A 12,228-nucleotide genomic window follows, 5' to 3' on the forward strand; every position below is an offset into this window, starting at 1 on the left:
TGTATTGCTTTGTTTGGTTCATACTTGAAATTGTTATTGTTATAATTATCTTGGTCTGGTGTTGGAAGAGATTTGATGCTAATGAGGTTTGCTATTCTGGGGACCTGAGGCAGTAAGGGGAGGAAAGTGCTCAGAGGTGGGCCATTGGAGCACGGCTATGATTCGCTTGAAGTAATTTTGGATTCATTTAACACACAAACAGATTAGTAATCACGGCCTCCAAGTTCTTCTAAAGGAAATTTGAGGCAGATGTGAACAAATGTTCAGCACAAACATGTACCCCGTGCCTTATCAAATTATCAGTGTCCTGAGTTGGCATGCTGCATATAAGTTTTTCCAACCCCAAACAACAGAGAAAAAAGCTGAGGCACTGATAACAGTTGCTGTAGTAGAAAGCATTTTATTTTTGCCTTTCTAATAGAAAAACTCATGCATATTCTTTTTGTGCTAGGTGGAAATTACTTTGTTAGGTTACATAGTAAGATGTGTGTCTATAGATGATAGTCACCATGTAAAAGTTATTTGTTAAAGCAGAAAAACTTCAAAAAACTATATCCAGCCTCCATGCCACTGACTTTACCTTAAGTAGAACTGTGTATTTGTACTTAATACCCTTCCTTGGGTACTTTTATTTTTGTTTTTCTAGAAGGTTACATCTGCTAGAGTCTTTTAATGTTACTTATATTTTTTCCCATGTTTCTTATTTCACTTTGTTTTTTGACATGCAGTGGTTTTATTTTTATACAGTTAAATTTATTTATTTTTTTTTTGTATAGTTTCTGGAGTTTAGGAGATTAACTACCAACTCCACAATGATAAAGAAATTTTCCCGTCTCTTCCTAGCACAACTTTACCACTTAAGTATTGCTCTGTTTGGAATTTATCCTGATATTAATATATACGAGGCCTACATTACTGTTTTAAGATGCCTTCCCTGTTGAAGTTAACCACTTGAGAAGTTCATCTTTCCTTCTTTGATTTTTGAAATAAGATTTTCAACTAACTGGTGGATATTCCTTTATTCCTGAGTATCTTTTCTTCCTTCCCTCAATTACAGGTCATCGTTGTCTGGGTAGGAACAAACAACCATGAAAATACAGCCGAGGAAGTAGCAGGTGGAATCGAGGCCATTGTACAGCTTATCAACACAAGGCAGCCACAGGCCAAAATCATTGTATTGGTATGTGGTCTTTGGGTGGGTGGAGACCTCGGTATCTTAAAGTAAAGGTGAGGTGTCTTATTAGAAATGGAATCAGTCATGAATATAGAGAATCTTTAGGTTGGAAGCAGCTTATGATGCTCCTGAGAAGCTCTTATCTGATATGTGCCTTTGTCTTATGGGTCTCATTATTTCCTAGAACAGCTGTGGGGATTATCTTTTTTCTGCTCATCCTTATTTAGAATTGTAAGTCCTCTTTGTTGCCTAAGGTAGTCTTAGTTTTCTTCTTCCCTTAACTTTAAGTCTTCTGATCCTCTGATAATTTTTTAAATGCATATGACATTTCTTTAGTCCTGAGTTCTCTTTTTTTATAACTGTTTCTTTATTTGATTGCACGGAGTCTTAGTTACGGCATTCAGGATCTTCAATCTTTGTTGCAGCATGAGGGATCTTTTTTTTTTTTTTTGTAAGTTGCAAGCATGTGGGATCTAATTTCCTCACCAGGGATCAAACCCAGGTCCCCAGCATCAGGAGCGTGGAGTCTTAGCCACTGGACCACCAGGGAAGTCCCCTGAGTTCTCTTTTCATTAGACCTGAGTTTAGATTAGCCTAGATCTGTTGTTTTATTCCATTGTTAATATAGTAAAGATGGTGTATTTATCAGGATCTCTGAATTCTTTAAAATATGTCAGAGATTCCATCAGGAAGAAAATAGGTACTTCATAACCTTACCCCTTCAGGAAATGCTACCCTTCGTAGAATTAAAAGCATTGTGTTTATGATCTCAGGGGTAAACAGCTGTCTATTTCAGTGTTAAAGTTTACCTGTAGACATTCTTAGCCAGCTAAAAAGATGTTTTTGAGACATCTGGTATATATTCAGTTTTTAAAAGAGGTAAGTGTTATTAAGGTAGTCATTTGTTCAAAAAAAGTGTGAGAATCACTATGTACGACACACTCTCCTAGGTCCTGAGCGTGTAGAGATGAGTTAGACATAGTCCCTCTCAAGGAGCTGGTGGATGGACATAGCAGGATAAATATGTAAAAGTTGACATCTGAGTTTAGTTTTAAAAAATTCATTGGTCTCCAGACAAATGGAGAAATGAAAGAGAAAGTATTACAGAGAAGAAAGAGAGGAGGAAGAGGAAGGAAGAAAGTAAGGAAATGATCAAAGACTTCTTCATGTATGTGTTTGTTGGGTGAGTGAAGGAGGAGGGTACTGGAAGAATTGAAGGTTATCATGGAATAAAGTTCAGGTCTTGGAGATAGTTAGGATAGTTGGGTACTTGGATAGTTAGGAGAAAGAGGCCACAGTTCCCATGTTAGGAGTTTGGATATTATAACAGAGTTCTGGGGAGCCAGGTCTTGTTTTTTTATTACATGGTATTTAAACTTACTTGTTTAGATCTTGCCTTATTCAAGAAAGGATTACATTGTGGTTAAGAGTCCCAACTCTGAAGTACAGTGGCTGGTACATTGTAGTTGCTTAGGACATATTTGTTGCCTGAATGTTGCTGAATAAATCCTCCATAAATATTCTTTGTTTCAGCCAGGCTTTTGAGTTTGATATATAGTGGTGTTATCTGCAATACTAAAACATTGGAAATAACCTAAATAATCAACTCCATGGGAGAATGATTACACAAGTCATTGAATATAATAGCACTAATCATGTGACAATTACAAGGTCTGTGTGCAAACAAAATTTACAGTATTATTTAAGCGAAAAGTCTGAATACTAAACAGAATGTATATTATATTTGGAATTGCTTGAAAGTGAATATGCAAGTTAGAAAAGAAAGTGAATTTAAAATCGTTGTTACATGGTTAAGGAATTAGGATTCTAATTTTTTGTCTCCTTTAACATTAGCAATTACCACTTACTACAGAGAAAAATCACAGATCACATGGCGCACCCTTGATACATTAAGGGAAATGTTCCACAAAACATAAATGACTTTTCTCATCCTTGCTTGACAGTCCCAGTAGGGATGGTGCTCTGCTTTTGTGGCTTAACGTTTTTATGGCTTCAACTGCTGTGACATTCTCTGAAAGTCAGAACAGCATATGTGTTTGTTGGTTGCTGACCATCCTTCCTAGTTGCTCGTTATATCTCAGCCAAGCTTTGATGTGCCAGCAGTGAGGGCTGCTTTTCTTTATTAACTGTTAGATGCAGAACCTTACACTTTGAACAGTCATATAAACTAGGGTTTAGGATTGACCTCATTTGCACTTAACAGGGATAGAAGGAGATGGATTGGCGTATCATATTCATAGTTCTGTCGCTCTCTTTGGAACAGTACAGTCACACAGCAAATTGAAAATCAAAGCCCAACATTTTGCTGAAAAATTTTAAAGTAGGCATGAATAAGTACTTCCTCTGGGCATAAAACTTTTTTTGTTCTTTTAGTAGAATGCCTACAGAAAATCCATTTTTATGAAATAAGACCTCTTATCAAGTAGGAGAAATAAGTGGCAACATTTTTGCCTAACTTGCTGTTGTGGCATCATGAGCTGTAAACCAGCTAAAAGGTTGGTTGGGGGATTTCTGACAGTTTTATAGTAGAATCAGTTATCTATAAAGGCCATTTCTAGTTTGAGATGATAAAACCTTCTCTTGCCATATAAGAGCCAGCTTTTATTTACTATAGGAGAAGGACAGACACCTGATTTAGCTGTAAAATATATTAGATCATTAACAAGTAAGTTAAAAACGTATTGAGGACACATCTCTCTTTTGTTTATTGTTTTGAACTTTTTGTTTTGTATTGGAATATAGCCGATTAACAGTGTTAACGATAGTTTCAGGTGAATGCCGAAGAAACTCAGCCACACATATACTTGTATCCATTCTCCCCCAAACTCTCCTTCCATCCAGGCTGCCACATATCATTGAGCAGATTTCCCTAATATATATATTTTGGTGGGAGAGTACTGAACATTTGAAATCTTATATGTGTTTTATACTTACAGCACACTTCAAATTATCTTGGATTTGGCCATTTGAAAGTCCCTTTTACCTGGCTGCTGTATGCTTGTGACCATGCCCCATCATTTTGAGGGGGATACTTCTTTACTTTCTGTCATTCAGGATATTCCAAACTCATCTTGTACCTGCCACATCTCTTTTTGTACTACCGGATAGTCCATGGCTCTGATTCATCAAGACAGCACTTGTTCCAGCTCCATTTCTCATGTGTGCCAGTGAGGTTTCAGGTGACATTGATGAATAGATGTGTGTTTGAGCCAGATATTCTAGCTGTATGGTGGACTGTTTGGAGAATGAATTGAAGGGAAGATACTACTGAAGGGAGGAGGGTCAGTCAGGAGATTTTTACATTAATTGAGATGAGTAGTGATAAATAAATAACAATGTTGTTTATAATCAGAAAGAGAATGGATTGGAAAAATACTTAGGACGTAAAAGCTGAGTGATTTAACAATAAATAAACAAGAGTTATGGGATGAGAGACTCAGGGATGTTGAAAGGACAGTTGCCATAGAGAATGTGGAAGGAACTTAGTCTAGGGGAGATGATAAATGGTTTTTGGACATGTTGAGTTGGGAGTGCCTGAGAGACATTCAAGTTTGGTTCTATACCTGGACATTCAATAGGAGTTCTGAAGCTGTGGAAGTGATCTGGGCTAAAGTATGTAGAATGGGAAGAGTACTGGCCAAAGGACAAGACCTTGAGCAATACCAGCAATTAAGAAACAGGAGGAGGAAAAGGAAGCTGGGAAGAAGCCAAGGAGGCACAGTCAGAGAACTTTTTATTAAGATGGGCCTAGTCCAGTGTTTCAGAAATCAAAGGTATAAAAAAATGCTAAATGGAGAGTTCCAGGGATATTTGAAATCACAAGTAAGTAGAGAAAAACAGTGAGTCTTCTCATATTCTTCTCTGCTCTTCCCCAGGGTTTGTTACCTCGAGGTGAGAAGCCCAACCCTTTGAGGCAAAAGAATGCCAAGGTGAACCAGCTCCTCAAGGTTTCCCTGCCGAAGCTTGCCAATGTTCAGCTCCTGGATACAGATGGGGGCTTCGTGCACTCGGACGGTGCCATCTCCTGCCACGACATGTTTGATTTTCTGCATCTCACAGGAGGTGGCTATGCAAAGATCTGCAAACCCCTCCATGAACTGATCATGCAGTTGTTGGAGGAAACACCTGAGGAAAAACAAACCACCATTGCCTGACTGGCTCCCATCAGTGTTACTAGCATCCCAGCCTCCTCAGATCAGTTCTATCACTGGCACTACAGAATCCTTCTCTTTCTTAAGGCACTTTGCATTGTCGAATGTTCCTGAATGTTCCTATCTAGTGTTTGAAGGGGAGGAGGGATTTAAACTGGTCCTGTACATAGAAGGTTTGTTTTACACAGGAGAAAAATTAGCCAAGGAAGATGGTTGTTTAAATTCATTTGAAACCAGAAGGGGACTTTTTAGTTATATGTGTGACACAGTCATTGAATTATCACTGTTTTTCCTAGGACAACATCAAGCCTAAGTACTGAACAAAATGAAGATGCTTGGCCTTTCTTTGTGTGGATTATGTCATATATAATAAGATTAGAATCACACCTACTTGGCTTTAAAACAGATGTTTTTCCAGTTGTTAAAGTTCATTATTTAGTCTTTTTTATTTTGCTTTACTCATACATATTCTCAATGTTGTAGCAACATATAGCATCAGATTGAACGTGCTTGTCATTCAGATATGGGAGATGCTATAGTCAGTAGTGAATTTGTTCCACTCTTAATCCTTCCCATGCTCAGCAGTGAAAAATAGGTTTGGCCCCATCTGGGGGACTCTGTTGAGGGTATTATTTTTATGCTGCTGAATATCATGTCTGGAATAGACCCATGCATGCAGCCTTTCCTCTATTCCCCCTCATCCCCTCTCTTTTTTGGGGGGTCCTTGTTGACATTACAAGCTTTTAACACATTTTTAACCTAGGAGCTCTGTTGCTGGAAGTAGAAGCCCCCAGCCAGTCGCTCTCACGATGGTATTACTGACGTGTAACTCATTCTTGTGCGGTGTTCTGTGCTATAGAGTCTGTGTAGTGCTGTCCATGTTCAGGGTTCTGATTGGTTGGTTTGTTTCTCCCTTAAAACCTGTTAACAGTTTTCCTTCTTTTAGGGGGAAAAAATTGGAACTCTGTTTCCAACTCCATAAGACCTGACTTTTTTTCTTGGCTTAGTTTTTAAATTATCAGTCCAGAAAAATCTGGCCTCTTCTCATGGGGAAACAGTGAAACTGCTCTTCAGAATAAACATTCTACTTGATCACACCTGTTTTAGTAAAAAAAAAAAAGAACTAGGTTTGTGTAACCTTCAGGATTTCTCCTTAATATGTCTTCACCTGTGAATTTCTTTCAAGAGAGCTCTTTGTAATCTTAATGGTTTGATGAGCTACGAGAACTGCCATTTACAAAATAATAGGAGCAGGTGGTTTATTATTTAATATACCAATGGAATATATACAAACTGGATCTACAAATGAATACTTTAAACTGGACCAGGTGGATATTGAAGTAACCCATCCAGATGGGCTCTGCAGAGATTCAGCTTAACTTTCAAGTTCAGTAACTAAGGCATACGTTTCATATTTGGCTTGCAAGGTACATGGCATTGCTGTTGTGTGTTGGAGGGGGATTTGTGGTTTGTGCTAAGAGCCACATCTGATTGAAAGAGATAGAACTTGGGCTGATTTTTTTCTTGTCAAGGCTTTTTCTAGATATTTTGTGGGGTCTTTTTTTTTTTTTTTGGTCTTTTAAAAACAACTTTTGAATGTATCATGTCTTCATTAACAACTGAAAATATATGTGATGTTTACTAAACTTGTTTAGTATATTAAATTTTCCTTTTTATTTTTAGTAGCCCAGGCTCTTGAGTTTTTCAGGACAGATTTTTTGTCTTAGCTGAGGTATAATTCTAGGGAGGAGGATTAATTAAGCCACAGTTTTATGTGTGAAAGACTGTTTCCTCTCCTGGTCTTTTTCTGTTGTCAGAAATGGGAGTACAGTCCAAACCCATCAGGTCACTCCTGCAGCATGTAGTTTTAGCGTCTCTCTCGACTAAGAGTCACATATCCCTTTGTCAGCTGACCTTCAGCACTTTGCTTCTGTGTATAAACCTCGGATGTTACTACATTTTATATTTACCAGAGCTATTCGAGCAATAGTATTTGAACCACTAGTCTTTGAAATAAAAGTCAGCCCCATTGCTAACAGTGCAGATACTGAGTCCACTGTCATTTCTTGCAGCTTTCTTTGCGCTGCTTTAGGCAAGAAGTGTTCATCTGTTTTTCTTCGCTTGACACCCCACTTTGCTGCAGTGACAGAACTTGATGCCTAATCTTTAGATTTCATATATATATATATATAAAATATATATACACACACACACATATATATATATATATGAAGTTTAATGAACTGTCCAAGTGAAATGTCCTAATTGTCCTCGTAATTAAGGAGCCGGTTTTGCAGGCAACCAGCGAGGTGTTTTCCTGTTGGCCTCCCAGCACATTCCCATTCCTTTGCTCACCCATTCCTACTATACTAGATGGCAGCTGGTGATGCCACCGTGAAGGTTTCTGCAGTCCTGTCTTGAGTGTGGCAGGCTGGAAGTGTACTGCCAGAGGTGAGCTGGGGCGTGTTTTGCTCCCCACACATTTCTAGACTGCTACCTACAGGCAGTGTACTGGCTGCCACCTCAAGTCCAGACATATGTCTAAAGCTGAATTTTGTGTCAGTAACCTTAACCCACCGAAACAAATCTTGAGTAGCTCATATCTTGCTCTTAGGAATTCTGTCGTCATTTAAAAGTAATGTTCAACTTTCTTTTCCTTTTTTATTTGTTTAACCTTGTCACTGTTTACAGTTGTATGCTAAAGCCTGAGATATTGTCTGTGCTGTGGTGTATGAGCATTGCCAATTTTATATTTATTGCAGCAAAAAAGAAACTAAAGATTTATGAAAATGAGGAGCATGGCTATGCTCCTAAATCTGTGTGGGTGCATGTGGGAGAAGTGAATTGGGGTCTCTTCAAAGGAGGCTTTTGGGGGTGGGGTCACCCAGGCTTCTCCTTGGTGTTCCTGCTTGGGGATCACTGCTGCTAGCTGACTGGACCTCCCCAATGGAAGTTTTGTGATTCCGCTTTGGCAAAGTTTCATTAACTAGTAGAACTCATTCTGTTTTAGTGCATATTTCAATATAAATGTAAACATTTCACTCGAACTCACTGTCTTTCGGTCTCCTTTATCATAGCTTGAATTCCAGTGTCAAGAAGAAGGGATGGTTTTTTTCCTAATCACAAGCAATTAGATACTTCGGTCATCTTGTTTCTTTTCTGTGGAACTGAATGTACCAAGCTGACCCTCATCACGTATCTTCTCGGGGGTGTAGAATGGTCAGCGGGGTGGAATGAGCAGATAGAAGGAATCTTAAGTAGATAAATGGAAATAACTGTCAAATAAAATGTTTCAGATTTGTTAGTACTATCTGGTAGTTAAAAACAATTAACTCTAAAAATTATTAAATTGACCTCTTGATGCTTTTTCTGATTTCATTCTTTAGAATTTTATTCACGTTAACTGCCCCAGCTTCCATGGTTTCTCCTTTCCTCCCGCTAGTAATCACCAGTTTTTCTTTTTTACACTTTGGCATATTTCTTTATTGTTGCCCCCAGCTTGAACTTAAGTGTTTCAGATTAATTGAACTATTCTGAGTTTCTGTGTCATCTAGGGAGACAAGCTTCAAGATAATATTTCCCATATATTAACCACCTAAGCACTTTAGGTGGGTGCATTCCCACTTTACTGTTTGGCCTGGGAGAGTTTTCTGTCCTGTCAGAGATGAGTCATCTAAGTGCTTGAGCTGGGCTTTGAACCCCACTTTGCCTGACTTCAAAGTCCTTGCCCTTGGATTACTCATTCAACCTGGGGTATCTTTTTAGCTCTGGAGTCTGATTCACAGTTCATGACAGACGGATTCCTAGTTTAAGTGCATTCCCTTAATGCACTTGTTAAGTGCATTAACTAGGCTATCTTGTTTCCCACCTTAAAAACCAACAGTAGATTTAAATTGTGTTTATGGAGCTAAGCATTTCTAGTGGTCCATGTGAAGGGGTTCAAAGACTACCTGGCTACTCTATGAACATGTCAGTAAGTTCAGATTGGCAGGAGGACATTACTTGGAAGAGTTAAGTGAAATAAGATTTAAAATCTAAAGAAAGGTGTCCCTGGTAGTCCAGTGGTTAAGACTCTGTCTTGTAATGCACAAGACACTGGCTCGATCCCTGGTCCAGGAAGATCCCACATGCCTCAAAGCTACTAAACCTGTGCCCCTCAACTACCGAGCCCACGTTCTAGAGCACAGGAGCCAGCTGAGCCCCTGTGCCTGCTGAAGCCCACTAGCCTTAGAGCCTGTGCTCCGCAACAGGAGAAACCACCACCACGTGACGCCCTCCCACCGCACTTGCCAAAACTAGAGAAAACTCGGGTGCGGCAACGAAGACCCAGCACAGCCAATCAATAAATATTTTTGGAAAAATTTAAGGGAGGCCTTCCCTTGTGGTCCAGTGGTTAAGAATCTGCCTGCCAATGCAGGGGACACAGATTCCCAGGGTCAGGAAGATCTCCCATGCCTTGAGGCAGCTATGCCCGTGCACCAGGACTATTGAATCCGTGTTCTAGTACCTGGGGGCCGCAACTACAGAAGCTCAGGTGCCCTGGGGCCCATGTTCCACAAGAGGAGCCACCACAATGAGAAGCAAACTGGAGAGTGGCCCTCCACTCTCCTCAACTAGAGAAAGCCCTCTCGCTGCAACTTAGGCCCAGCACAGTCAATGAACAAGTTCATTAAAAATTCTACAGGATACAAAAGTGAAGTACAGCCAGTGATAAATGGCAGAATGATTAGGAGTTTCCTGGTGGTCCAGTGGTTAAGACATCGTGCTTCCATTGGAGAGGGCACAGGTTCATCCCTGTTTGGGGAAGTAAGATCTCATGCTGCCCGGCATGGCCCCCCACACAAATTTTTTTAATAAGTAATACAATAGGAGTTGCTAGCTTCCACATGCTGAGGGATGGGATGGGGACCACAATTGCAGGTGAAGATACAGAATGAGAGTTCATATGAGACCAGACAGCGCAGCTGCCTCCCTTGAAGTCCACTGTTGAACTGGTACAGTGCGGGTGTATGCTGTGGACCACCTCTCCTGACTGGGTGAGTGGCCTGTCTAACAGGGTGGCTGCTGAGTGACAGCGTGGACACAGTTCTTCATCACCCTCGCCTCCCCAGGTACTACCTGCTAACACGTCTGCCCCAAGCACTACCTCTTAAGAGCTGTGTGACCAGAACAGGGGTCACTTAGCTGGCCCTTTGGGGCCTATCCAGTGACTAACACCACCAGCCATGCCAGCGATGATTACAGCAAACTGATAAGCCAATATGGTGTTTCTTAGCAACTGAAAGTTTCTATGTTTTTTGTAACATTCACTTTGTTACTTCTAACCAATATTGTGAGGCTACAATATTGAAATGATTTACTCCTACAAAGGGATAAATATGGAGATACTAAGCTGAGGTGTTTTTCTCTCCTTTGTCTCCCCCATCACCATCTAATCAAACCACCTTCCTCTCCACCCACCCCCTAGAGGCACTACCTTTTGAGTTGCTTACAGGTTCTTCTTAAATCACAGCAGTGCAAGCCGTGGAGGCCTGAGGCTTTGTTGATGGTGTCATAAAGACCCCAGTGAACCTTTTCAGAGGCCCAGAAGTGGGAGAGAGGGTAGTGTGGGGGAAGGGGAAGCTCCCTCACCAGCATATACTTCGGAAAGGAGCCAGCAAGGGAATCCATCCTTGTTTTCCTCCAGCCACGTCATAGCTGCCTCAAGGCATGTGGAATCTTGTGGAATCTTTCTGACCCTGGGAATCCGTGTCCCCGCATTGGCAGGCAGATTTGCTAACCACTGAACCATTTGTTTGTTTATTTTTGGCTGTGCTGGGTCCTCATTGCTTTCTGTAGTTGTGGTTTGTTTGTTGCGGTGCACGGTCTTCTCATTGCGATGGTGTCTGTTGTTGCAGAGCACAGGCTCTAGGCGCGGGGGCTTCCACAGTTGCCACTTGCAGACTCTCGGGCACTAGAGCACAGGCTCAATTGTGGTACGTGGGGTTAGTTGCTCCACGGCATGTGGGATCTTCCCAGAACAGGGATTGAATCTGCATTCCCTGCATTGACCGGTGGATTCTTACCCCCTGTGCCACCAGGGAAGTCCAGCTACATAGCCACAAAGACCTTAAATGTTTGTTAAACACATAGTCTGTCTTTGACCTCATTTTATGCTTTGCCTCTTGCTTATTTGCTGACTTATTTTAGCTTAACTAATGACATCAAAAATATGTATGTATCAAAAAAACATTTTATACACTGATAAAGCTTTGATAGCACCCCTGTCAAAAGTAAATGACACATCAGTGTACTGCAGCATATTCTTTGATAAGCACTGATAGTCCCAGTTATTAAATGTAACATCCAATGTGCTTCATGACCTGGTCCTCTTCAGTACATGTCCTCCCACCACTTTGAACTTTTAAGTCAATAGCTTTGAACTTTTGAGTCTATGCCTTTGCCCAAAGTTGAGACTCTGTCTGGAATATGCTCCTGCCACTTTTGCTAAGCTAGCTCCTTGTGGTTTAGTTGCTAAATCATGTCTGGCTCTTTACAACCCCATGAACTGTAGCCCACCAGGCAGGCTCCTTTGCCCATGGGATTTTTCAGTCAAGCATACTAGAGGGGGTTGCCATTCCCCCTCCAGGGGATCTTCCTGACCCAGGAATCAAACCCACATCTCCTGCATTGGCAGGCAGATTCTTTACTGCTGAGCCACTAGGAAAGCTCCCGGCTAGTTCCTACTCATCTTTTAAAAATCCCTGAGATTCCTGTAATGTATCTGATTTCTTCTATTTCCAGCTCCCATCTGTATTACGTGTCTCATCTCTGAATTCTCATAATATGTTTTATAAATCTTTTATCATTGCATTTACCACTTTTCTGCACTGCTAGATATGA

General features: G+C 40.6%; 1 protein-coding gene across 2 annotated transcripts in view; it reads left to right on the plus strand.

Moving 5' to 3' along the window:
• The window catches only part of PAFAH1B2 (platelet activating factor acetylhydrolase 1b catalytic subunit 2), a 28,378-nt gene extending 19,985 nt beyond the window's left edge, over positions 1-8,393 (plus strand). For both annotated transcript variants that reach the window (XM_043481360.1, XM_043481361.1), the window contains exons 5-6: positions 1,058-1,180; positions 5,071-8,393. In XM_043481360.1, coding sequence (XP_043337295.1) covers positions 1,058-1,180; positions 5,071-5,349 — 402 coding nt within the window. In that variant the 3' untranslated portion in view covers positions 5,350-8,393. The remainder of the gene's footprint in view (positions 1-1,057; positions 1,181-5,070) is intronic.
• Positions 8,394-12,228: the final 3,835 nt, after the last annotated feature.

This window comes from Cervus canadensis, chromosome 11 (assembly GCF_019320065.1).
Source record: "Cervus canadensis isolate Bull #8, Minnesota chromosome 11, ASM1932006v1, whole genome shotgun sequence".
Classification (NCBI taxonomy): domain Eukaryota; kingdom Metazoa; phylum Chordata; class Mammalia; order Artiodactyla; family Cervidae; genus Cervus; species Cervus canadensis.